At 33.5% G+C, this 27,356-nt stretch overlaps 1 protein-coding gene, 1 long non-coding RNA gene and 1 pseudogene across 12 annotated transcripts in view; 1 reads left to right on the forward strand and 2 right to left on the reverse strand.

The window, feature by feature from the left end:
* KANSL1L (KAT8 regulatory NSL complex subunit 1 like) overlaps nt 1-27,356 on the forward strand; it is a 130,463-nt gene that overhangs the window by 20,330 nt on the left and 82,777 nt on the right. For all 10 annotated transcript variants that reach the window (XR_013373158.1, XM_077885444.1, XM_077885452.1 and 7 more), the window contains one exon: nt 20,925-21,066. Coding sequence is in view for 9 of the 10 variants with exons in the window: in XM_077885444.1 (XP_077741570.1) it covers nt 20,925-21,066 (142 nt within the window). In the remaining variant the exon portion in view is untranslated. The remainder of the gene's footprint in view (nt 1-20,924; nt 21,067-27,356) is intronic.
* The window catches only part of LOC144306128 (uncharacterized), a 77,669-nt gene continuing 60,832 nt past the window's right edge, over nt 10,520-27,356 (reverse strand). For both annotated transcript variants that reach the window (XR_013373160.1, XR_013373161.1), the window contains exons 6-7: nt 12,954-13,042; nt 10,520-11,106 (exon numbers count right to left, since the gene is read on the reverse strand). This is a non-coding gene — a long non-coding RNA (uncharacterized LOC144306128). The remainder of the gene's footprint in view (nt 11,107-12,953; nt 13,043-27,356) is intronic.
* Nucleotides 17,880-18,797, reverse strand: LOC144305882 (large ribosomal subunit protein uL24 pseudogene; annotated as a pseudogene).

Below are 27,356 nucleotides of genomic sequence, written 5' to 3' on the forward strand. Positions count from 1 at the left end.
TGTGCTGGACCTTGGTGATTCAGTTGTGGGCAAAATATTCGCAGTCTCTACTCTCTTTAGAATCTACTTCCAAAAAAACAAAACGAAAAAAAAAAAAAAAAACAGAGGTTTTATGTATCACACTGTGTTAATACTCCAGAATAACCCTATCTGGTAGAATTTTTCTGAGATGATAGAAATGTTCTATATCTGTGTCATCAAATAGTCTCCTGTGGCTATTGAGCACTTGAGATGTGGCCAGTGTAACTGAGGAAGTGAATTTTTAAATTTTATTTAATTTGAATTGAGTTTTTTTTTTTTAAGTAGCCAAATAGAACATAATTCTTAATCTAGCTTTCAGGGAATCTGTTAATATCCCTAACTTGATGCAAAATACTGTGTATTGGGAGGAAGAAATCCATCATTTTTATAAAATTGTCAAAGATGAGTGAGAATTATAGAATTAGAGGCTAAACACATTAAGTTTTACTAATAAATACGAGGTCAGTATATCAATTTCTACGGTAAAAAATAAAATGTAAAACAAAGTGGGTATTCTAGTCTTTGGTGTTCTGTTATTACTATATTTGAAATGTGTTTGAATGTGGGAGCTAGTATTGAGTACATATTTTTTTCTGACTGGCATTGTGATATTTGCATATGTTATATTTAATGCTTTCAACAACTATGGGAGATGATTGTTGTTATTCTTATTTCATTTAAGAGAAAATAGTCTTAGCATGGTTAAGTAGCTTGCCACATGGTCAAAAAACCAAATAATTGATGGATCATGGATTCTTGTCTATGTATAGAAGACTTAAGACCAATATTCTTACTATTGGGCTATGCACCTTTATCAGTGTATCATTCATTGATGCTTACAGCCACAAGAATTATTAAGCATAAAAAATAATTATTAAGCATATGTGTTCTGAAAGAAGTCCAGAAATTTATCAATTTTCATATTTATAATGCTTTTGAAGAAATTCAATTCAATAAAATTTAGTAGGTAAATTTAGTAAATTATTTACTTTTTGTTGATGTTGAGGATAGCTAATGGGCAGGTTTGTCTCTTTTAAGCTAGAAACAAAAATCAGAAAATCATGTCTTCTAGACTATTGACCTTCATTAGGATTTTCTTTCATTGATTTCCTATAGTACTTAATCTGTGTAATTTATCATTAAATCATATTTTGTCCTGTATGATTTGCTAATATCTGTCTTAGTAGCCCAACACCTGGTAAGGGTGGAAACCGCATTTTAAACCTTAAAAAAAAAAAAAACTTCCTATATCAAGCATTTAATTATTGATTGGTCAAGATATTTTAAGATTTGCATTTACTCCTTGAATTTAGTCAGAGAACACTAATTTTATATGTAAAACATACACAAAAAGGAAGATTCATACTATTAAAAATTTTTTTATACAAAGTGTCAAGCAATATACGTCTCATTTCTTGTCAGCTTCACCAGTTTATTGATGAAAATTGAAGAATGTAGTTTGGAAAAAAATTGGATTCAGGCTTAGAAAGTTTATTTCTCATTCTTTCTTTTTCCTGTAATCAGTTGGAAGTCTCAGGACACCAGAAGTGCATTTTTAGGAAAATAATGAATCTAAGAAGTTTAATATGAAGATATAAAATATACTTCTAGCCTGTTGCATTATTGACCATTTAACATTGGGATTGCCTCAGTTATTAAAGCTCATATCTATATTTCAGATACGCTTCATTCTCAGGTTACAATCACCTGATTGATTCAAATAAGTAAAACAAAATTCATATAGTAGCTCTTTGAATTTTGTAGCTCTTTGAATTTTTTAGTTCACTGAATTATTTGATAATTGTTTAGATTTTTGTGTTCGTTTTTGCTATTTGAACTCAATTTGCATTTCTCGATTTTATGTACCTCTTGCAAAATTGGATATTAACTTTGTTTTGAATATTTTTACTAATGCTAATAGATTTCTTGTGGGGGGATCCCTGGGTGGCGCAGCGGTTTAGCGCCTGCCTTTGGCCCAGGGCGCGATCCTGGAGACCTGGGATCGAATCCCACGTAGGGCTCCCGGTGCGTGGAGCCTGCTTCTCCCTCTGCCTATGTCTCTGCCTCTCTCTCTCTCTGTGACTATCATAAATAAATAAAAATTAAAAAAAAATTAAAAAAAAAGATATCTTGTGGGAAAGATTATTTTTCAACTTTTTATTAACTTTTATACTTCATGAATTTTGAGAATAACACAACTTTTAAGTATTTGTATCTTTTGATACAAGTATAAAAATGGTTTCTGTTTTTTTTTTATTTTTTATTTTTTATTTATTTTTTAAATTAATTAATTTATTTATGATAGTCACACAGAGAGAGAGAGTGAGAGGCAGAGACACAGGCAGAGGGAGAAGCAGGCTCCATGCACCGGGAGCCCGATGTGGGATTTGATCCCGGGTCTCCAGGATCGCGCCCTGGGCCAAAGGCAGGCGCCAAACCGCTGCGCCACCCAGGGATCCCGGTTTCTGTTTTTTTAAACTGGAATTAGTTCTGTTTTAGGTTAAGTTCATTCAATAACTTAATACATTTATTCTGGTAATAAGGGGTTTTTTTAAGTTTTTTTTAATATTTTTAGGTTTATTTTTGTTCTTTACATTTCTGGAAATTGATTTTTTCAGTTGTAGATGAGTATTTTTAATGAATGAAGTTCAGAAATAAACTTTAAACATTAAATAGGTAAAAATATGCGTTTTGTGGACCTACATTTTTAAGGGAGTGCTAACACAATTTTTATTATCTCTACTGAATATGAATAGACTTCTTAATTATAAGGTCTACAGTGACAAATACCACAGTTGACTTCAACTTAATTTTAAGTAACTTAAGGCAAACTACTTTTTCTGTCATTGTGTACCTACTGCCTAGCATTGTCTACTTTTATTGGTGTTTTTTTTTTCTTTATTTGGTGACTAAATGAATTTTTCTATATTTGAGTATGTAGTTTTGAAGATAAAAAAATTGGGATTGGCAATACGAAATTTCTTTCCATATATGTTTATCTTTTCTTCTTCCATTCTGTAGTTTATTTTTATTTCCCCCACTTTCTTCCTTTGTCTTTAATACGAAACTGGCTACAAGATGTGTCTTACAGTAGAGCCAGCATGAATGAATGAATGAAATACAACATGACAAAATATAGACATTTAAAAGTAACTATTTTATTATAATATTTAACATTTGTAACTTAAAAATTGATAAGTAAAATATATTTATCTTAAAAATCTTTGGTTATATTATTATAAATGCTTTCAATTGCTTTTATTTTAACCCTGATAAGAAAAACAAATTCCTTCATTCTGGTTAGGAAATTAGCTGTGAAGAAGTATAATTGTTTTAGGAAACTGCAAAACACTCACATTAGCCATTACCATTGTTAAATATATATTTGACTTGCCCCTTTTCTTTTCCCTCCAAAAATGTAGACAATAGATTAATTCATAATACCATTACTAATTATCTTAACCTTATGGCTGAGAAACTAGTGCATTAGAAAAATATTTTTAAAGCCATTTTCCTTTGGAAAGGAAAATAGGATTTTAGGGTTTTGTAGGTTTGAGATGTGATCCTTATACAGTAATTAAGGATAGAACCACTCCCAGTGTTCTGTTGCTTTGGTGAAGTAGCACAGGTTTTGGACCTCCTTGTGTTACATATGACTTGCTCTGTGACTCTGAGCAGAGATTAATGTTATTATTTTTTAAAGATTTTAATTTTTTTAAAAGTAATCTCTGTACCCAATCTGGGGCTTGAACTCACTACTCTGAGATCAGAAGAATCACATGGTCTTCTGATTGAACAAGCCAAGCAACCTGAAGTTAATGTTATTCTTAACACTTTGAATCAGATTCTTTTTTGATCACTCTTTAAAAGTTCTGGAGATAATTATATGAAATATTAAATATAGTGTCTATACGTAATAAGGCACTGATCTGAAAGCTAATGAAGAGTGTCTTATCAAGTGTCTCACTATTGTGAGAGACTGGAGCTTACTTACTCCATGAGAAACTTGGGGAGCCAGTGTAAAATACATGCTTGAGCTAACCCATTTGAGAGGTGAGGAAACTGGTGTATTTGTACATCAGGCCACTAGTTAGTAGGTGAAGGTTGTTCCTGGTTGTGTCAATTCCCTTGCCCTTTTGTTCTGCAACTTGGGTGACAAAGCAGGTTCAAGCAACAACAAAAAAGCCCTAGATGAAGTCAGGTCTTTGTGTGCTGAACTGGTAAGTGTTAGGGAATATGGGTTGGTCACTGACAAACTCAGCTACAATTATGTTCCCTCTCATCTGGCGGTAAAACGTTAGAGTGCTAACATTTCTTTTCATCTGGGAAACTATGATCAGTACTTTCATCCAGAGTGCATATGGGAAAACTCACAGATTTTGACACAGGCATATTCTGATCTTCCAAGGTTGTAAAAAAGAAAGAAACATGGTTAAATCTTAGTTTAGTTCAGGAAACCTTACAATATCACCTGGGTGTCTTGGGTTTGTAGAGAAAGATCTCGTTTCCCCAAATTAGTCCCCATGTATTCAAATTTCTTTGAGTTTTTGGTATTAATTGGTCATCTTTTTTTTTTTTTAAAGATCTTATTTATTTGAGAGAGCGCACGAGAGAGCATGAGCAAGATGGAGAGGCAGAGGTAGCCTCCAAGCAGACTCCCTGCTGTGTGCTCAATCCCAGGATCCTGGGATCATTACCTGAGCTGAAGGCAGGCACTTAACTGACAGAGCCATTCAGGTGCCCCTAATTGGCAGTCTTGATAAGGAAATTCTTTTAAAGCAAAATTAGACATTGACTAAGAAAGGAGAGAACTGTTGATAATTTAGTTGGAAAGGTCTCAGGTAAACCTTTCTAGATTGGAAGAAAATAAGCAATTTCTTGCAGACCTACATAAATGAATACTCATAGTTTTCCTTATGCTTTCCTGTTTTGACAGTGGAAAGGAGAAGAAGTAAAAAAAAAAAAAAAAAATCAGGTGATGAATTTCCCTTTGAGGAATTAGATAAATAAGAGTATGAACTCAGTGTGACATTTAGAGAATAAAAAGACTAGTAACGTTTCATTGATTGGAAGTAAGAATACCTTTATATTTGTATAATGTGAAGTTGACAAATTATTTTTGTATTTATTACCCTTTAAATTCTCTACACTTCAGAAATAGATGAGAAAAGTCTGGTTTTGTTTAATTTTACTTGAATGGGAAACAGAAAAAGTTGAATGAAAAACAGTCCTAGAAAAATTGCAATGACGGTTGAAAGACTGACAGAAGAGAAGTTCAAGTGTGCTTGCCAAATGGAGTAATAGCTATAAAATGATAAAGAAATACTTTGTATTGTGGTATATAGACATCAGTGAGGAAAGTAGTACTTCAATTAAAATAAGGTCATTATTTTATATATTTTTTAACTAATTTTATTTTAGACCAGTTTTAGGTTCACAGCAAAACTGAGTAGAAAGTATAGAGAGTTCTTATATATCCCCTGCCCCCTACATGCATAAACTCCCCCATTTTTGACATCCCCTACCACTGTAGTACCATGTAGACACATCATTATCACCCAGAGTCCACAGCTTACAGTAGGGTTCACTTTGGGTGTTAGACATTCTTTGGGTTGGACAAATGTATACGACCTACATCTGCTGTTGTCGTATCATACAGAGTAGTTTCCACTGCCCCACAGATCTTCTGTGTTCTGCTTATTTGACCTTTTTACTATCTCCATAGTTTTGCCTTTTCTAGAGTCTCATAGTTGGAACAATACAGGGTGTAGCCTTTTCGCATTGCCGCCTTTCACTTAGTAATATGCATTTAAGTTTTCTTGATTTCTTTTCCTGACTTGAGAGCCTGTTTCTAGCCCTGAGGAATACTGTTGTCTGGATGTACCGCAGTTTAACTTATCTATTCACCTGTTGAAAGATGTCTGGGTTACTTCCAGGTTTTGGAAATTATGAACAAAACTGCTGTATAAATATTATGTGCAAGTTTTTGTGTAGACATAAATCTTCAGTTTATTTGAGTAAATAACACGAATACAATTGTTGGATTGTGTGGTAAAAGTATGTTTAGTTTTGTAAGAAGTTGCCAAACTTTCTTCCAACGTTGGCTCTATATTTTGCATTCTGACCGAGTAAGAAAGATTGCTGTTGCTCCGCATCTTTGTCAGCGTTTGATGTTAGTGTTCTGGATTTTGGTTATTCCACTGGATGTGCCGTGGCATCTTAGTGATGTTTTAATTTGCAATTCCCTAATGACATACAATGTTGAACATTCTTTTTATGTACTTACTTGCCGTATCAGTATGTTCTGTGGTAAAATGTCTGTTCAGGTCTTGCCTGTTTTTTAATTGGATTATTTGTTTTATTATTGTTGAGAAATAAAATATAAAAAGAATTGATTGGGATTTCATTGAATCTGTAGATCAAGTTAGAAAAAGCTGACATAAACAATATTGAGTCTTTGAAAATGGAATATTTAGTTCTTTTATATCTTTCATCAGAGGTTTAAAGTTTTTCTCATACAGATCTTGCACATGTTTTGTAAGACTCATGCTTAAGTTTTTAATTTACGGGTGTGCTAATGTAAATGATACTATGTTTTTAATTCAAATTCCACTTAACATTGCTGGTATATAGGAAAGTGGTTGACTTTTGTATGTTAACTGTATCCTACAGCCTTGCTATAATCATTTATTGGTTGCAAGGGGTTTTGTGTGTAATTCTCTTGAATTTTTCCTATATATAACCATTTCATCTGTGAACCAAAAGTTTTATTTCTCCCTTTCACACCTTGTGTATCTTCTATTTCCTTTTCTTATCGCATTAGGTAGGATTTCTACTGTGATGTTGAAAATGAGAAGTGAGGGGATATATTGCCTTGTTCTTAATCTTAGTGGGGAAAATTTCTGGTTTCTCACCATTTAAAGTATGTTGTAGCTGTAGGTTTTTGGTAGATTATCAGGTTGGGGAAATTCTGTGTAATCCTAGTTAATTGAGAGTTTGTTTTTGTTTTTTTAGTATAACTGAGTGTTTTTGCCCTGAATAGGGGTTGAATTTTGTGAAATGCTTTTTGTGTATCAATTGATAAGATGAGATTATATTAATTGATTTTTGAATATTGAGCTAGTCTTGCATACCTGGGATAAATCCCACTTGATCATAGTATATAAGTCTTTTTATACCATTGTTGAAATTAATTTACTAATGTTTTGTTGAGTTTTTTTACAGCTATCTCGCTGAGAGAGAATGATCTGTAGTTTTCTTGTAATGTTTTCAGTTTTGGTATTAGAGTAATGATGGCCTAAAAAAGAATGAGTTAGGAAATAGTCCCTTTGCTTCTATATTCTGAAAGACATTCTAGAAGATTGGTAAAATTTCTAACTGAAATTTTTGGTAGAATTTACCAGTGGGGCAGCCCCGGTGGCGCAGTGGTTTAGCGCCGCCTGCAGCCTGGGGTGTGATCCTGGAGACCTGGGATCGAGTCCCACAGTCCGGCTCCCTGCATGGAGCCTGCTTCTCTCTCTGCCTGTGTCTCTGCCTCTCTTTCACTCTCTCTGAATAAATAAAAAAATAAATCTTAAAAAAAAAAAAAAAATTTACCAGTGAACGCATTTAGGCCTGGTGCTTTCTCTTTTGGAAGGTTATTAATTATCCAGTTTCCTTAATAGATATATGACTATTCAGATTGTCTGTTTCTTGTTTTTAAAAATTTACATATTCTACTTCTATCAAACCCAAGAGTATTTTTTTAAGTTTTTTAATTCCAGATAACATAGAGTGTATATTAGTTTTAGGTTTACAATATGTGATCCAGCACTTCCATACAATATCCAATACTCATTACAAGTGCAGTTCTTAATCCTCATCACTTATTTAATTCATCCCGCCACCCACTTCCCTATCTATTTCTTCTTGTATGAGTTTTGGCAGGCTGTGCATCTCAAGGAATTGGCCCATTTCATGTAAGTTATCAAATTGTTCATAACATTCCTTTATGTTCCTTTTACTGTCCATAGGATCTGTGGTGATCTCCTCTTTCTAATGTTAGTAATTTGTGTCATAGTTAGTCTGACTAGAGGCTTATTGTTTTTATTGATCTTTTCTAAGAACCATTTTTTGGTTTTGTTGATTTTCTTGATTTTCTTTTTTCAGTTTTATTGATTTCTCTAGTTTTTATTATTTCCTTTTAGTTACTTTAGCTTAGTATACTCTTCTTTTTCTAGTTTTCTGAAGTAGAAGCTTGGGTGATTGGCTTTACATTTTAAAAAAAAATATTTATTTATTCATGAGAGACCGAGAAACCGAGACGTAGGCAGAGGGAGAAGCAGGCTCTTTGCAGGAGCCGGATGTGGGACTTGATCCTGGATCCCGGGATCACGACCTGAGCCAAAGGCAGCCACTCAACCGCTGAGCCACCCAGGCATTCCATTGGTTTTAGATTAAAAAAAATTTTTTTAAATTTTTAATAATGTATTTAATGCTATAAATTGTGTAACTTTCTCTTACTGCTCCCCATAAGGACTGTTTTCACTGCATCCTACAAGTTTTGGTGGCTTACATTTGCATTTTCATTTCGTTCATAGTATTTTAAAATTTGTCCTCAGATTTCTTCCTTGTTCCATACATGCCTTGAAAGTGTGTAGTTTAATCTCCAAGTATTTGGGGATTTTTCAATTAGTGCTTTTTTTCTTAAGTTTATTTTTTTTAGTTATCTCTACACTCAATATAGGGTTCGAACTCATGACCTGAAGATCAAAAGTTGCATGTTTTTCCAACTGAGCCAGCCAGGCATGCCTGTTTGGTTTTGATTTCTAACTTAATTCCACTGTGGCACGAGAGCAGACATTATATGATTTTTTTTTTTTTAATTAAAGTTTGTTTCATGGCCCAGAATGTAGTCTCTTCTTTGTTCCTTGTTAACTTGAGAAGAATGTGTAATCTGTTCTTGGATAAACTGTTGATGTCAGTTACATCAACTTGATGAATGGTTCACCTATATCCTTACTGATTTTCTGCTTGTTGGATCTGTGCATTTCTGATACAGTGTTACAATCTTCAGCTAAAATAGTGGATTCATTTGTTTCTCATTGCAGTTCTATCAGTTTTTGCCTTATATAATTTGATGCTTTTTTGGTAGGAACATGTGCATTGAAGATTATCTTCTTGAAGGTAGACCTTTTTTTATACTGTAATCCCCCCTCTTTATTCATGATAACTTTCCTTGCTCTGAAGTCTGCTCTGTCTGAAATTAGTATAGCTACTCTGGGTTTTTTCTGATTAGCATGTGTTAATGTTAGCATACCATAAGTTTCTCCATCTCTACTTTTAATCTGTATGTGTTTTTATATTTAAAGTTGGTTTCTTACGGATGACCTATAGTTAAGTCTTGTTTTTTGATCCATCTGGCAATCACTGTCTTTTAATTAGTATAGTACCATTGATGTTTAAAGTGATTACTGATGTATGATTAACATCTACTGTATTTGTCACAGTTTTCTATTTGCTGCCCTTATTCTTTGCTCTTGTTTTTTGTCTTCCACACTTTTTCTGCCTTTCATGGTTTTAACTGAACATTTTATATGATTCCACTTTTTTCCTTTCTCAGAATATCAATTACACTTAAAAAAATAACAAAACTGTTTTTAGTGGTAAGGCACCTGAGTGGCCCAGTTGGTTAAGCATCTAACTCTTGATTTCTCCCAGAAGCCCTGCGTCACCCTCAGTGGGGAGTCTGCTTAAGGTTTTCCCCATCTCTCTCTGCCCCTCTGCCTGCTTACATGCACGTGTGTACTCACCCTCTGTCAAATAAATATTTTTTTTTAAAACCTCCTCTTTTTAGTGGTTACCTTTCAGTTAACCCAAACTGGCTTTCAAACCACCCTGTAGACACCTTATAATGATAAATAATCCTAATTCTTTCCTCTCATTTTTTGTATCACTTCTGTCTCTTGTTTCCCTTATGCATAGCATATATAGGCATATATAAAAATACACACATGCTTGAGCACATTCATAATCAATTAAAATTGTTGTTATTCTATTTTGAACAGATTTGTTACCTGTTAAATCCATTAAGAAAAATAAAGTTACTATTTTAACTTCACTTATTCTCCAGTGTTTTTTCTCTCTTTATGTAGATCTGTTTCTGACCTATGTAATTTTCTTTCTCTCTGAAAAACTTCTTTTAACATTTGGCATGTTAGGCAAATGATGTCAACATAATGACGAATATGGCGTGGGTTTTCTTCAAACACAGTGTTTTGAAATGATCGTGGCAAGCCTCTTCACAGTTAAAGAGAAATCCTTAGGGGTGTAAGAAAAATGCTGAAAGTTCTGTAAAAGTACCTTCCTATGTAATGCAGTAAGTTGCTAGTTTATTGGCTTAAAAATGCTACATATCCCACTATGTTAAAAGATCTGAGGAAGTTGCAAATTACTTTGTAGTAGTTGTGAAGATAGTCCCTTGTGGTAAAAAGAAATTATTGATGAAAAAGGCTATCTCTAGATGATATTTTTAATTTTTATTAAACTAGTTTCTATTAGAAGTGAATGTCTTCAAGGACCCACATCAAAAGAAGTATGAGCTCCAGGATATGAAGCTTTAAAGGGTGGACTGGCTTATTCTTGATACAAATGCCAGTGGAAACAACTGCACTAATATTTTTATAACGATTGTTATTGTTTTATTAGAACTCAGATTTTGAAATTCCGTTGATTTTGAGTTGACTGGCTCTAATTCTGTTTTCTCCTTAAGTTCAGCTGTTTTTATTTTAAAGAACATGGAGTTATTCAGCAATAGCAGAAATGCCTGTACTCAATTACAGATTTTTTGTAGTCACCTTTTTGAGTAACAAGGGTAGTCTGATTATTTTTTATCTCATTTCTTTTCTGCCTATCATAGTGTCTTGCAGGGCCATCGCTAGCTTATTTTTGTACAAAAGAAAAAGGTGCTTCTTCCTCTGAGCAGATTTAGATTTGTAGTTGCAGGCTTGAAATGTAGAATTCTTGCTGGATTTTAGCACTGCTGTACTTTCAGCTGGGCCTTTGTGTACTGTATGGTTTGGAAACACTGCATGGTGGCTTGACTTCCTGAATAAAAGAGACATACACATTTACATACACACACACATGCACACACAGTGCTTATTGAACTGCTAACATGTGTGACTTCAGATTATTCCTTTAGCATATATGTTTTGATTAGTTAAAAAAATTCATTAATTTTCTTCATGTTCCTAGTTGTCAATGTTTGATGTTATGCAAGGATTTTAAAAAGACAGTTAAGACTATTTAGCAGACCATTAACTTTCAAAATTCTTTCCATATAAGAAAAAGGATATTGTTTTGATAGTGTGCATAAATATTCCCTAAACTCTTTCTTCCTTTCTTCAGTTGAGGAAAGGGATGTAGGTAGGTAGACAAGCCTAAATTTGCCAATTTGATGTGTGAATTCTTTTAAACTAATACTGAAATTTTCAGTTTAGGCAATTAATTCACAGGATACTGCCAGAGTTTTAGGCAAAATTGCACAAAATATTATAATTATTCTTGTTCCCTTTCATTTCTAATGTCTTTTTAAGTTCCAGTCTCAGATGGTCCTTGGATATTCTAAGCCCCACCCCTTAACTTAGTTTATCACCATGCCAAAATTTATGAAGTTCACGACTGTTTTTTCTCTTTATATTTTGTTTGCTTGTTTATTTTCTCCATGTATGTATACAACTAGGTGGTAGAATGTTAATGTTGTTTACTTGTAGGTCAATGAGGCATAATCTTCCTAAAGACAATGAACATTTTAAATGAGGATTTGTTAACCTAAATGAATCTTATAGCATAAAATAGTTTTGAGAGAGGGGTGCATTCATTATATGCTGACATGTCAGAGCAAAAAGACCTCAACATGATAGGATAGATTTTATTTTTCTTTCATTTCATAGTCAAGAATTAGGTATATTACTACAAAAAAAAAAAAAAAAGAATTAGGTATATTTCACAGGGTTTTGCAGGGACCTGTTGGCTTTGCTATCCCCTATGATGCTGCCCTTGTCTGCACTGGTTGTTCACCAGTTGTTCTTCCGATTTTAACACACAAACATTTTTTAATATCAAGACCAGAGGTTGCATGCGTTAATTTGGCTCACATCTGATTGTTAAGGTCCTAGTGACATACTCACACCTAGCTGCTGGTGAGACTAGGAAATATGAGCTACCATGAGCTCAGCTAAAACTGAAAGAGTTCTATTATCAAAAAAGAGGAGAATAGATAATGAGGGAAAATAAATGGTCTGTTCTGTTTGCCTTTGGCCATTCAAATATCCATACACTCTCTTCTCATATAGAAAACACATCCACTCCTCAAGGATGGCAATTCAAAGTCAGTTGCAATAAGCGGAGTAATGTACTCTCAGGTCCAGATTTGTTTTTTTATGATGTAATGCCCTATAAATGAATAGACAAGTTTTCCAACCATCATACCCTTTTGTTTCTTGATGAATGTAGGAGTAGAGATAGGAAAGCTACAGTAAAAACTCCCATTGGGAAAGGAAAATGAGATACATATGATAGGTCCTTACAATAATTGATAAATCTTGCTCTGGACGTGCAAAAAGGTCTTGGGAGAATCCTAATTCAACTTTTTTTTTTTTTTTTTTTTTGTCCTTTGCCGTCCATACTCTCTTGACTTTGCTCTTTGGGAATCATTCCCTTAGCTCTTATCCTTTGTGTCTATATCTGCAATGAATGTTGGAGAGCGTAGCCTTAAGTGGAGGTTGTACTACATTCTCCCCTTGCTTCCTGTTGGTGCAGAGTGGGCTTCCCAGGTAGAGGATGTTAGGTTTGTGGTGTTTTTTGCTACTAGATTTCCCTCAAAATGTGGATTTTCATTCTGTTTGGCTCTAGTCAGTTACCTGTGAGTATATCATGGCCAAAGATCTTACTTGTTCATAGTTGTTGAGTCTACAAACTAGTTGATATACTATTTTCCTCAGACCGTCCAACTCTCCCACAATTCAATAACAGCTACCATCTGAAACAGCACATTTGGGTAAGAATTGGTCTAATTTTTGCTCCTAGGTTCATTCTCAGTTGTGTGACTTAGAACTCTAAAGAAAGGTTCTTGGAATACATTTTTTTTTTTTTTTTGTATTGTTAGTGGAGAAGCAGTTAGTTGGCTTTTGCATTCCTTTAAGGCCCTATATTATAGATTAGTTAAAATGTCATTTATTTCCTTTACTATATGTCCCTAGTTGTCAATGTTTGATATTATGCAGGGGTTTTTAATTTATTTTTTTAAATATTTATTTATGTATTTATTTATTTTAGGGAGGAGAAAAAGGGTGCAAGTGGGGAGGGGGCAGAGGAAGAGAAGCAGACTCTGCACTAAGCGCAGAGCCTGTCACGGGGCTCAGTCCCACAATCCTGAGATCATGACCTGAGACATTGTCAAGAGTCCCACACTTACCAGCTGAGCCACCCAGGCACCCCTGTTATGCAAGGGTTTTAAAAACATAGTTAAATGTAGTATTTGTATAGTCTTTTACCTTTTCAAGGATAAGATTTTGTGTTTGTTTTTGTTTTTGTTTTTCTATTGAAGTATAATAGAATCTTTCAACAAATGGTTCAGGAACTAAATACCATCCCCTCCCTCTCCCCTGCCCCCAAGAATCTAGATTCTTATCTCACATATACATAGAAATTAACTTGAATTGAGTTATGGATCTGAAAGCCAAAACTCCTTGAACTTTTAGAAACATGAATAAACCTATAACTTTGTGTTAGACAAAGATCTCTTAGGACATAAAATTCTCCATAAAAGGAAAGTTTGATAAATTGAGCTTCATGGAGATTAAAATCTTTTTTTGCTCAAAAGATACCATTAGGAAAATGAAAGGCAAACTATAGACTGGGAACTATAAGTATTTCAAATATACATAGTCTGACACAGGTCTTATATCAATAAAAAGAAGACCCAATTAAATATGAGCCAGAGTGTGACGCCTGGGTGGCTCAGAGGTTGAGCGGCTGCCTTTGGCTCAGGACGTGATCCCCAGGTCCCAGGATCGAGTCCTGCATCGGGCTTCCTGCATGGAGCCTGCTTCTCCCTCTGCCTATGTCTCTGCCTCTCTCTCTCTGTCTCTCATGAATAAATAAATAAAATCTTTAAAAAAAAAATATGAGCCAGAGATTTGAACAGATACTTAAAGGAAGTTGTAATGCCTTGGGAAGCATAGGAAGCATGTAAAAATACCCTCTACGTTAGTAATTGGAAAACTGAGGTCCATGTACCAAGGCTGGTCCATTGTCTGTTACTTTCTTTTTTAAAAAATTATTTTTATGTGTTTTTTTCAATTGCAGTATAGTTGACATACAATGTTATATTAGTTTTGGGTGTACAGCATAGTGGTTCCACAATTTTATGCATTATGCAATGTTCACCATTGGTAAGTATAGTTACCATCTGTTACCATACAAACTTACTACAGTATTATTGACTATATATAGTTATATATAACTAAGCTATACCCATTTTTATCGCAACTCATATATATTAGAACTGGAAATTTGTCCTTTTAATCCCCTTCACCTATTCTCTCCATCCCCCCAACCTCCTCCCCTCTGGCAACCACCGGTTTGTTCTTAATATTTATTAAATATCTGTTTCTGTTTTTTGTTAATTCATTTTTAGATTTCACATATAGGTGAAATCATATGGTATCTGTCTTCTTCTATCTGACTTATTTCACTTAGTATAATACCCTCTAGGTCTATCTGTGTTTTCACATAATATGGTCATATTTTGTTCTTTTTTTGGCTGAGTGATATTCTAATTTGTGTGTGTGACATATTTATCCATTTACCTATCAATGGACACATCAATAGGTTGCTTATATATCTTGGCTATTGTAAGTAATGCCACAGTTAATATAAGGGTGCATATATCTTCTTGAATTAGTGTTTTTATTTTCTTTGGTAAATACATGGCAGTGGAATTACTGGATCTTTCTATTTTTAATTTTTTGAAGAACTTCCATACTATTTTCCATTGTGGCCACACCAATTTACATTCCTACCAGCAGTGCATGAGAGTTTCCTTTTCTCCATATTCTCACCAACACTTATTCTTGTTTTGTTTTGTTTTTTGATACTAGCCATTCTGACTGGTGTGAGGTGATACCTCATTGTGGTTTTGATTTGCATTTCCTTTATAATTAGTGATTTTGAACATCTTTTCATATATATGTTAGCTATTTGTGTGGCTTCTTTGAAAAAATGTCTATTCAGGTCCTTTGCCCATTTTTAAATCTGATTATTAGTTTCTTTGGTGTTGAGTTGTATGGGTTCTTTATATATTTTGAACATTAGCCCCTTTTTAGATATATCATTTGCAAATATTGTCTCCCATTTGGTAGGTTGCCTTTTTTTGTTTTGTTTTGTTGATGTTTCCTTTGTTATGCAAAAGTTTATAGTTTGATGTAGTCCCAATACTTTGTATTTGCTTTTGTCACCCTTGCCTGAGGAGGCCTATCCAGAAAAATGTTAAGTGCAATGGCCAGGAGATTACAGCCTGTGTTTTCTTTTAGGAGTTTTATGGATTAAGTTTTTAATCCATTTTGAGTTTATTTTTGTGTATGGTGTAAGAAAATGGTCTACTTTCATTATATTGCCTGTAGCGGTATAGTTTCCCCAATACCATTCATTGAAGAGACTATCTTTTCCCTATTGTATATTCTTGCTTCTGTTGTTCATACATTAATTGATCATATAAGCATGGGTTTATTTCTGGACTCTGTTCTAGTGATCTATGTGTCCGTTTTTGTGCCAGAAACATTCTTTTTTGATTTCTTTACCTTTATAGCTTGAAATCTGGGATTATGATCCTCCATCTTTGTTCTTTGTTCTCAAGGTTCTCGAGGTTACCCATTGCATGGTTTTTGTAAACAAAGTTTTATTGGAATACCACCACACTCATTCATGTATGGCTGCTTTCATACTATAATGGCAGAGTAGTTATTAAAGAGATCAGGTGGCCCAGAAAGCCTAAAATAGTTACTATCTGCCTCTTTACCTAAAATATTTGCCAAACCCTGATCCAAAGGAATAAAATTCCAGGGAAAGATAAACTCTTTCTAGGTGAGCAATCAACAGTAGAGAAGTTTGGCCTAATTCAGCATATTTTTCCCAGGACAATCCTTATTTTTCTTGGGATTGTTATTTTTCACAATTGGATCTTCTTTTTTGATTTTTCTATAGTAGTTAACTCATTATTACTGGTAAGCTAATTTTTATGTTAAAGGCAAAATCAATATGTTTCTCTTTAATCTTGGTATTTTAGGATGTAATATTAGGAAACTCTATCTTGGGGATCCCTGGATGTCTCAGTGGTTTAGCGCCTGCCTTTGGCTCAGGGCATGATCCTGGAGTCCTGGAATCAAGTCCCACATCGGGCTCCCTGCATGGAGCCTGCTTCTTCCTCTGCCTGTGTCTCTCCCTCTCTTTCTCTCTCTATCTCATGAATAAATAAATAAAATCTTAAAAAAAAAAAAAAAAAAAAAGCAAGCAAGCTCTATCTTATTCTGGGAACTACACTTCAGGATCAAAGCAGGGATGTAGGTTATGATGTCGACCAGAGGTTAATATCAAGAGAAGTTGTACTTAAAACTACTTGGTCTAAATAGCTTGTACTTATTTTATTCAACAAGTTAGGTGATGACTGCAAATGGGCAAGGATGGGGACTGATGGAATCTGCTGCCTTTCTGAGGACTGACTAGTCTCACTGGTTAGGTGGTCTCCACTCACAGAACCCTTATTTTCACTGAAATCAGAAGCCCCATCTTATGATCAGCTTGTGGTGGTCTGTGATTTGTTCAGCACAATCCAGGGAGATGCAGGAAGTCAATATTCTCAGTGGTCTGGCAGGCCAGGCTTACATGCTAATTGGAAGACTAGACACGCTCAGTACGCATTAGCTATGTTCTCACCAGTTACCTTCTAAGTTTTATAAGCCATTAAATCATTGGTTATATAAGTTGTTTATGTGAGACATGTTTTGATTTTGAGATACAAGTGTTAATCTCCTTTGAGTGATATAGCCATCTGTGTATCTGTAACATGTTTAAAACCCTAATTATTTTTTAGAAAAACGTTTTCAAACAAGAGAGCATTTTTGGTGGTAAAGCTTGTTTGCCATTTTTAAGCATAGCAAACAGATTTTATTCAGTCTGTTAAAATACAGGATAAGGTACAGAGAATTCATTTCATGTATTACAAAGCCCTAGAATTGTTTACTTTAAATTTAATCTGATGTTACTATTTTTTCCTGTGGTAGTATAAATTAAATGTACTGTGTGGACATGAAAAGAATTTTTTTAAAAGATTTTATTTATTTATTCATGAGAGACACACAGAGAGGGAGAGGCAGAGACAGGCAGAGGGAGAAGTAGGCTCCACGCAGGGAGCCTGACATGGGACTCGATCCCCGGTCCCCAGAATCGCACCCTGGGCTGAAGGCGGTGCCAAACCACTGAGCCACCAGGGCTGCCCTGAAAATAATTTTTATAACTAGTTTCACTATCAGAATGTTTTTACCAGAAGTACAATAAGATGAGCTCCGTAATTTTTTTCTTCTTTAGGTAATCATGAGTTTGGCAATCAAGCAAAATTGCATGTTATAGGGAAATTTTTCAACTGGAATAAAATTTAATGGAAGAATGTTTAGGATCATCTTTGATTTCCCCATGTGTATTCCCATACCATACTTCTACAAGAGATCACATTCAGCTTTAAAGTGATTCTTGAATCCACCCTCTTATCTTCACATCTCTTCTTTTTTTATTTTTATTTTTATTTTTTTCTTCATCTCTTCTTTATCTTACACTCCCTTCTTAGTTCATGCCATTTTCATTTTTTATTCAGTGTTTTAGTCAGATTAGACTCTAGAGTAAAAAATTAACCTTCTAATCTCAGTGGTTTAACACAGCAAAGGTTTACTGTGGCTTACATAAAAGCCAATGTGGTTTTTGATCCTAGGACCCCAAGATCATGACCTGAGCAGAAGGCAGACTTAACCAACAGAATCACCCAGGTGCCCCTTAACAGTTTTGATTTAAAGTTATCTATAAGATTACTTTATTCTTGCATCTTCTCGATGGTTCTTTGATTTGCCCTTTTCCTTTCCTGCTTCATGAAATTTGGCTTTACGTTCAAGGATCTTTTTTGCAGTCTTTGTCCAGTTTTAGCCTAGTGATAACCACCTTGCTAGGGTGAATGCCTACATGGACAGTTGTGCTGTTTGCCTTTTCTTGCTGTACTCATTCAGTGTAAATGATATATTTCTTCCTGTAAACCTGGACTACTTTGCCAATATGCTGACCTTTGTAGTGTCCTTATACAACCTGTACTTCATCCCTTCGGATGGGCATGGATCAAATATTGTACTTCTGTCTCAGCTGTTTGGAAAGAGGGAAAGAGGTAATTTTCCTGCAAATGTGGGAGGGTGCATTGAAACACTTTTTATAGTTCTTGTTCTGGTCAGAGGTCACAAAGGAATTGAACTTCATTTTGACTACTGGCTCTTCAACAATGGCCACAAAAAGGAAGAACTAATTTTTTTTAAGTTTATTTATTTATTTAAGTAATCCTCAACATGTAGCATGGAGCTTGAACTCACAGCCCGAGATCAAGAGTTGCATGCTTTTCTGACTGAGCCAGCCAGGTGCTCCTCCACTTAAATATGATTTTGAATAGGCATTCTCTTTTATTATTTTCACAATTATGTGTGTCAAAAAAGTGTGTCAAATTTACAGAAGCACGGTAATGACTACAAACTGAATAAATAATAACAAGAGAATTCCTAACTTATATGAAGGTCTCCTCAATCATATTATGTACAATTAAAATCTTAACAAAAGTAGCCATGAGGGATATTGATTTAATGTAAAATCCTGTTAAATGAATAAAGTCTATACAGTAAAGTTATAATTGTATTCTGTTTCTCTGACAACAACTGATCTTTTATTTTTGTAAGGTTTTATTTAAATTCCAGTTAGTTAACATACAGTGTATTATTCGTTTCAGGTGTGTAGTTTAGTGATTCAACACAATACCCAGTGCTCATCACAACAAATGATCTTTTATTTATTTTATTTTTATTTATTTAATATTTTTAAAGATTTTATTTTTAAGTAATCTCCATGTCCATCATGGGGCTTAAACTCACAACCCCAAGATCAAGAGTCACATGCTTTACCAACCAAACCAGCCAGGCAACCCAGCAAATGATCTTTTAGAATAAATGTTTTCTCTGGCTAAAATTTGTATAGGAGACTTTCAATTATGGTTAAATGTGTAAAATTAATAAACTTATTTATTTATTTATTTTATTTATTTATTTATTTTTTTAATTTTTTTTTCAATTTTTATTTATTTATGATAGTCACAGAGAGAGAGAGAGAGAGAGAGAGAGAGAGGCAGAGACACAGGCCGAGGGAGAAGCAGGCTCCATGCACCGGGGGCCCGATGTGGGATTCGATCCCGGGTCTCCAGGATCGCGCCCTGGGCCAAAGGCAGGCGCCAAACCGCTGCGCCACCCAGGGATCCCTAAACTTTTTTTTTAGAACAGTTTTAGGTTCATAGCAAATTCAGCAGAAAATGCAGAGTTCCCATGTAACTCCTGTCCATAGACTGATAGACCCCCCTCCCCACTATCAATATACTGCATGCCAGAGTAGTGCATTTGTAACAGTCTGTGAACCTACACTGACAAATCATTATCACTTAAAGTCCATACTTTACATTAGGATTCACTCTTATGGTTTTGGCAGTAAATGTAATTTTTAGACAAGTTTCTTTTCTTTCTTTCTTTCTTTCTTTTTTTTTTTTTTTTTTTTTACAGATTTTATTTATTTGAGAGAGATAGAGAGAGAGAGAGGGCATGTGTATGAGCAGGGTAAGGGACAGAGGGAGAAGCAGACTCCCCTCTGAGCAGGGAGCCTGATGCAGGGCTCAGTCCCAGGACCCCGGGATCATGATCTGAGCCAAAGGCAGATGCTTAACCAACTGGCACCCCTAGACGAGTTTTTCATAAAGTTTGTGTTCTACCATTAAGTATTTATTTGTTTTAATTTATACCTTCAATTTCTGTCACATTTTCCTTTGCAATCTGAAGGTCTTAATTAATTCCAAATAATTGTTTTCTAGTTGGAGTGGTTAGAATATTTTCACAAAGTAATTAATTTATAATCTCACAAAGTATGGATTAGAGCAGTGCCACTGCCAAAAGATAGAGGAGCTAGGGTTCAACCGTTATTTTCAAATATGATGGAAAGTCTTTAAATATTTTGTTATCTTTGGGCTATGAATCCTGGGAATCAGGTTTTAACAAGCTGACACTTTGTGACAGTATATTTAAACTGATTTTAGGTAATTAGGTAACAGTGACTACTGTTTTAACAAATGAAAATTGCATATAATGAAATTGAGTATTCTGGTTTGTTACATAAATTTAGATCTAGCATAGTTCTCAAATGACTTATCCGGTACTTCTGCTTACATATAAGAGCTTCATGTAACCGTTTATACGTGGTGTTAGTATTATCATTCCTGTTTCCTTTCTTTTCTTGGCCCATTCCTATTTCAGCCCTTGTTCCTACTAATAAAATATTAAGTAGCAGAGGAGGTTATCTTATTACTAGATATATAATAATAAAAACACCTGTTTATGGGATAGAAAGATAAGGAAGTTAAGTCTTTTTCTTTGATAAGAAGTTGATTTCTGATTCTTCTTTCATGTAATTAGATGTTTTATAAAGGAATTCGGGATTATATGGCAGGATTCAAGGAATTTATTAAGTAGTCTGTGAAAACTTGATTACTTTTGTTCTTTGACTAACAGTGTTTGTCTTATTCACAGTAACTGTAGTACTGAATGGAAGTGGCTTGTAGACAGAGCGAGAGTTGGCAGCCGATGGACATGGCTTCAAGCCCAAATTTCAGAGCTAGAATACAAAATCCAACAACTCACGGATGTTCACAGGCAGATTCGTGCATCCAAGGTATTGTCTATATTCTTATGTTTAAAAATAATTATTACTGTTTTAGTTTCTCATCTCTCCACACAAAGTAATTGTTACAAGGCTTTATAACAATGTAGTTAAAATATTAACATTTTTGATATATCAGTTGCTATTAGTTGAAGCTATCATTGTAATGTCTTTGTATTTATCATGATAATTTTATCATATTTGAGCAGTTCACAGCTTCTTCATTGGATTCCAATTAATAGAAATTAGATACACTTTTATAAACTGCTACTTTTTTGGCATTTATTTTCACATGTGTGGAAAATTCTGAATATATTTTATTGAATCTCCTTAGAGTTTTTGTTTTGTTTTAAGAAAATTATAAACACAAAAAAATCTCTAGAAAGCAATATAATGGACCTCCAAATTCATTAAATGTTAAATTTTTACTACTTGGGTTTAGTTTTTAGTGTCATAAAGCATTACCTGTACCTTTGAGGTACTTATATAGTCCTTCCTGATCTCATTTTCTTTCCCCTTGTTGCTGTAGTCACTACTTTGATTCCAGCATGTTTTGATATTTATTTTTTATGTATGTTTTTATACTATTGGCACATAGATATATGTGTCTACAACTGGTATTTATTTTTCCATGATTTTTACAGTCTACGTTGATGACATATATGCTACAAACTCTTCTGTGACTTCCTTCTTTTTGTTCAGAATAAATTTATAGGTCCTATATGTTACTTAATTATATGAATGAGATGGAATTGTAATACGATGGAATGTTTATCTTTTTTCCTATTTTCTATTGATAGACATATGTATTATTTATTTTTATCTAGTAAAAACAATACTGTAATGACTGTCTTTTTTGTTTTTTTGTGAACTATGGAGAGTTCTTGGTATATGCTGAAAAATGGAAGTGCTGGATCTTAGGCCCAACTATCTTCCGCTGTCCCATACTTACTGATGTGATTGGATAATTAATATTGCCATTGGCAGTGCATGAGAGCTCCTGTTTCTCCACATCCTTGCCAATGTTTTGTAATTTTTGACCTTTTCATTTTTCCAGTGTAATGAGTATGAAATCTTATTTCTGTTTTAATTTAATTGTTCCTTAGTATTGAGAATTGGGCCTCAGTGTAATTGACCATCAGGTGTTTTTTGTCTAAGAATTAATTTACCTTTTGTATTCACTCTTTTTGGTGGAATGTGGGGAAGAGGGCAATGGTTGGTGGAGATGTTTGTGAATTCCCTTTAAATTTAAATTTAAATTTAAATTGGAGACTGTTCTTGATCAGTTATAAATATTACAGATCTCTCATTTTGTAGCTTATCTTTTCATTATTTTAGTATATATAACAGAAAAAATGCATATTCTTTATGTGTTCAATATAGAATTCTTTATTAAACTTACTGACTTCATTGTATATATCTGCTATATTTTTGTTTATACTTCTTGATCATTCCATTTATGGTATAGATTTGTTAAAATTTCCCCTATCATTATGAATTTTTCAGTTTCTTATGGTAATTCTGTTAGTTTTTGCTTCTTTCTTTTTGAAGTAACGCTGTTTCATAGATACAAATTTTTTATTATTTTAGGTATTTCTTTTTATAAACTGAATTGCTAGATTCAAAAATCAACTCTGATCAGTTTTTATTCTTTATTTGCCCTTATTCTCCTCTCTTTGTATTTATGTCTTGTTTTTTTTACCTCTCATTGAATTGGTAGAATTTGCTTTGTTCTTTTCTGTTTCCTCTGCTGGTTTAGAAGCTATTCATTATTCTTTGTCATTACTCCTAATTTTTAATATATTTCTTTCTTTTATTTATTTATTTATTTATTTATTTATTTATTTATTTAATTTTTTATATATTTCTTAACTAAAAGTAATCCTAACAATAAAAAGTACTCAGTATTTTTATATTCTTCTTACTTACAACATGAATTTTAATACTTTCTAAATACTCATTGAATATATCAACTACAATCTAGTTGCTTTTTTTTGCAGTCAGTAATTATATTTCTAACTAATTTTATTAAAAATATGCTTTCGATTCTTTTGTGCTCTATCTATAAAGTTAGTTTACAGGGTAAGCTGCTATAACAAGGAAACTGCCAAATATTGCAGCTTTATAAAGGTATATAACACTTCAAAAGTGAGGAAGTGAATACTGGCTGGTGGAGCAACTTGTTTTTTTTTTTTCCTCTTTTGCTGCTCTCTTATACTCTAGGGTAATGACTAGGGTTGACTGCACTGTTAAACAGTGTTGTAGTCATCTGTTATTCTGGACCTTGGGAAGTTAGAAGTGCAGCATAGTTTGTCTTTAAGTGAGAGACGACTTGGAAGTTGTACTACTTTGTGTCACATTCATCAGCCCAAATTTAGGCACATGTCTGCAGCTAGATATATAGGAGGGAAGGTGAATAATACAGTTTTAAGATAAGAAGTTGTATTTATAGATAAAACTCCAGTAGGAGTGGAGTTCTGAGTTAAAAAAAAAAAAAAAGAGGAAAGTGGATACTGGGAAGTTTGTTGTCTCTTCTACACTACTTTTTCTTTCTTGGTTTACATTTTGCTGAAATATATTTTTTAGTAATTTATGTCTCAAAATACCTTTATTTAACTCTCACTCGTCAGTGATACTTTAGGTCAATATTAAATCTAATTTGATGGTTATTTTGCCTTTTAAAGATCCTATTTCACTGTTTTCTTTGATACTGCTGAGCAGTCTGTCAGTGGAATTCTTTTTCCTTTGTAGGTACTTTGTCTTTTCTATCTGATAACTTAAAAACAATTTTTTTTTGTTTATTTGATGTTGTACAGTTTTTTTTGCTAATAGATATTTAGTTATGGGTTTATCTTTATTTTGTTTATCTTGTTCTCAGAAGACACATTTTTTGTAATTCACTGAATTTTGACAAATATATAGTTGTGTAATCATCACCATTATCTCCCCTCCTAGTTATTGACCTGTTTCTATAGAAGGGAAAAAAAGTGCTTGTTTCATAAGACAGTTGATAGAAATAAACTTTCTCATACATTGACTTAAAAATTCTATCTGTCAGATGCTCATATTGAGGTGTTCTCTAAAGAGTTGAAAATAAGAGTTATTGGAGAAGGTAGGTTTATAAGAGGATAGAGATTTGGAGTTATTTCAGTAGAAATGGGAGTTAAAGTTATTATATTTAGCAATTTTTAAATAAAATTCATTTACTTCTTCTTCCTGTCTTATTTTCTGCCTTCCCTCCTCCTTTCCTTCACCCATTTTTCCTTTCCCATAGTTGTTGGAGAAATATGTGCTTAAACTCACAGAGTTCTTACATTTTTAGAAATGTATAAGCAAATGATTACACAAGTAGATGTTGTTTTAATGTCAACCAGGAGAAATGTAACATGGGATTTTCCCAGCTTAAAGACACACTGTTTCCCCCAAATTATAAGCTGTTTGCTTGGAACTCAAAGTATATTTTCCCATTGAAGCAATAATATAAAGAGTTCTCATAACAATCCCATGAAATACTATTTAATTTAAATATTACTAAATATGTTTTTGTAACGTTTTTATGGAAAACTGTATTCTACATCATGAATCTATGGACATAATGGAGATAATATTCTAAGGTTGATGGTGATTGGTCTGAAAAGAAAAAGCTGAGAAGGAAACGAATCAGAGTTTTTAACCATACAGTCATCCATGTGGTTAGCCCAACATTACCTAGGGACTGCACATAAGTAAAGATAAGTAAGTTTTAGGTACAATCATAAGTTTATATTCTGATAGGGGAGATAGATCATATGGATAATTGTGATTTAAGGTAATAGGTACAATGATACATGTTTTTAATAAGATATAGGAGTGGCATAGAGGGAATACATTAACTCTTTTTTTAGGGATTAACTGGTCAGAGAAAACAGTAAAGAGGTGATACCTTAGTATGATTTTGGAAGATAAATAATAGTTTGCTTGATGAACCAGTAGAACTGGAAGAGGGCATTCCTTGACGGTTTGAAAACATGAAACAACATAATATGTTTTTGGAATGACAAAATAGAGCGATATTCAAAGGAGTAGAAAGTATGAGTTGTGTAAGGATGGGAGAGGAAATAGGAAGGAATGAATTGTAGAAGTTGGTTGATGATGTCTATAGGAAGGTGAATAGAAGGATAGACATAAAACCTGAGGCTTATTACCTGTTCTATCTGTTGGATTTGAGGAAACTATGTTCAAGAATAATTTCCTAATGAAAGTAGTGTTTCTCATTTTAACTCTGTCTTCACTGAAGCCTTCAGTTGTAGTGATTTCCCAATTCTTTCAGAATCATCAGATAATTTCTCCTCTCTGATTATTTACTTTAAAGGATATATCACAAGCATTTTTGTAGTAAACAGAAGTCTCAGAACAAGTCAAGTTTAAATAATTTGGAAATTTCTAAAGAAGTGGATTCCTAGCTAAATTGATGATTAAGTTTTATACTTGAATCTGCACAGTCTGTTTCATATTTTATGACTTGAGAAAGTTCATATTTTATGACTTGCGTGTTGTAAACAGTGCTGTATACTTGTTTAAGCATTTTTAAAAGTTCATGTAACATCTAGGGGGCTAAATTATTTTTAGGAAATAAATCTAACTTCCCAGTAATAATTTATATGACTTTACATTTTTATTGGTTCAGGATAGATATGTATCTGGCCCTCTGTTTCCTTAAGAATCACATTATATTTACTCTATGGAAAATGTCATTAAGTCATTTTAATAACTTATTTTAGTAGTTTCTCCTTACATTTCTTGGGAATTAATCAAGATGTTTAATTGCTTATTTATGTGCAGTTTAGTTGAACTATTATACTAAATAGAGAAAATAGCACTTTCTTTGCTCTTCTAGTTTCTTGAGTTATTGTAATTAAACTGAGACATATGTAACCATATGTTACCATATGTTATCTTGAATGAATTTTCTATTTAATTTATTTTGAAAGTTTAAAAAAATCCTTTTCAGGTAAATAAGAGATACAGGTAAGAGAAAGAGGTTGAGTGGTGTTTTTTTATTAATATCGTGTTTAAGTAAGTGCTACTTGGTAACGCTGGTCAGGAAACACTAAGCAGAGAGATGCCTGGATGGCTCAGAGCCTCTGCCCTCAGCTCAGAGAGGGATCCCAGGGTCATGGATGGAGTGCTGCATCAGGCTCAAGCCTGCTTCTTCCTCTGCCTGTGTCTCTGCCTCTCTCTCTGTGTCTCTCATGAATGAATAAATAACATCCTTAAAAAAAAAAAAGAAACACTGAGTGGATTTACTAGTAGATCTACATGTTTTGGGTCACTAAGCTGTCATTTCCCCCTTCTTTGACATATTGGGGTGGTCTAACTTACGTTAAAATTTTTACAGAAAAGAAATTCAATATTAGCGGCATTCCTTCCTTGTTCTTCCAACAGTTTGTCAACACATTACAACTTCCATGTTTCTCCTTTTGTTTGCTTAAGCTTTTACTAAAACAATAACCTCTTATCACTTTCAGAAAAGTACTAAAATAGGGGTGTTTTTAGTTGAGAAGCTGGCTATCTTATATTAAATGGTTTCTCTTTTAGGTTTCTTTTGTTATCTGGTGATAAAATCTTCTACATTTTAAATTGTAATTTTGTGCCTTTAAAATTTTTCAATTAATTTAAAAAATTAGCTTTGGTGACTTTATATAAATACTGAAGATGTTGCTGAGGCAATTGTTTATTTTTTTATGCTGTATCTTCTCTATGAGGACCCTGGGAGTGGGGTAAGGAGCTCTATAGTGCTATTATCAGGAATAGTTGTCTTCTCTGGAGCAGTTGACTTGCTTTCATCTTATGGTAGTGTTTTCATTTTTCTCAGTTATTGCAGTTCATCTTACTAAAAAAATGTTTATGTCTTTGTTGTTTACCTTGTTTTATCTATGATTAGACTGTTCTTTTCCTGAGGTTTTTTTTTTTTTTTTAAATTCAGCTTTATTCAGCTATGACTGACAAAATTTTAAGATGTTTAAGTGTACATCATGGTGACCCAACATACATATATACTTTTCCTGATTTTTAAGAACTGAAACTATCTCTGTAATGTCTTTAAAGTATTTAATCTTTTCTCCTTTTTACTCTATTCTTGGCCATTTGTGAGAGCTTTGTCTAGGGTAACAATTTAAGGAGAAATAGATTATGGACTTGATTATGAATGTCTTCCTGGTCGAATTTTTAAAATATTACTTTTCATTGAACTAACTGTAGCAGGCTCTCTACTTCTAAAAAGATAGTATTTTAAAGGTTTGAAAATTGACCTTTAGAAATTC

This window comes from Canis aureus, chromosome 36 (genome assembly GCF_053574225.1).
Source record: "Canis aureus isolate CA01 chromosome 36, VMU_Caureus_v.1.0, whole genome shotgun sequence".
In the NCBI taxonomy this organism is placed as follows: Eukaryota; Metazoa; Chordata; class Mammalia; order Carnivora; family Canidae; genus Canis; species Canis aureus.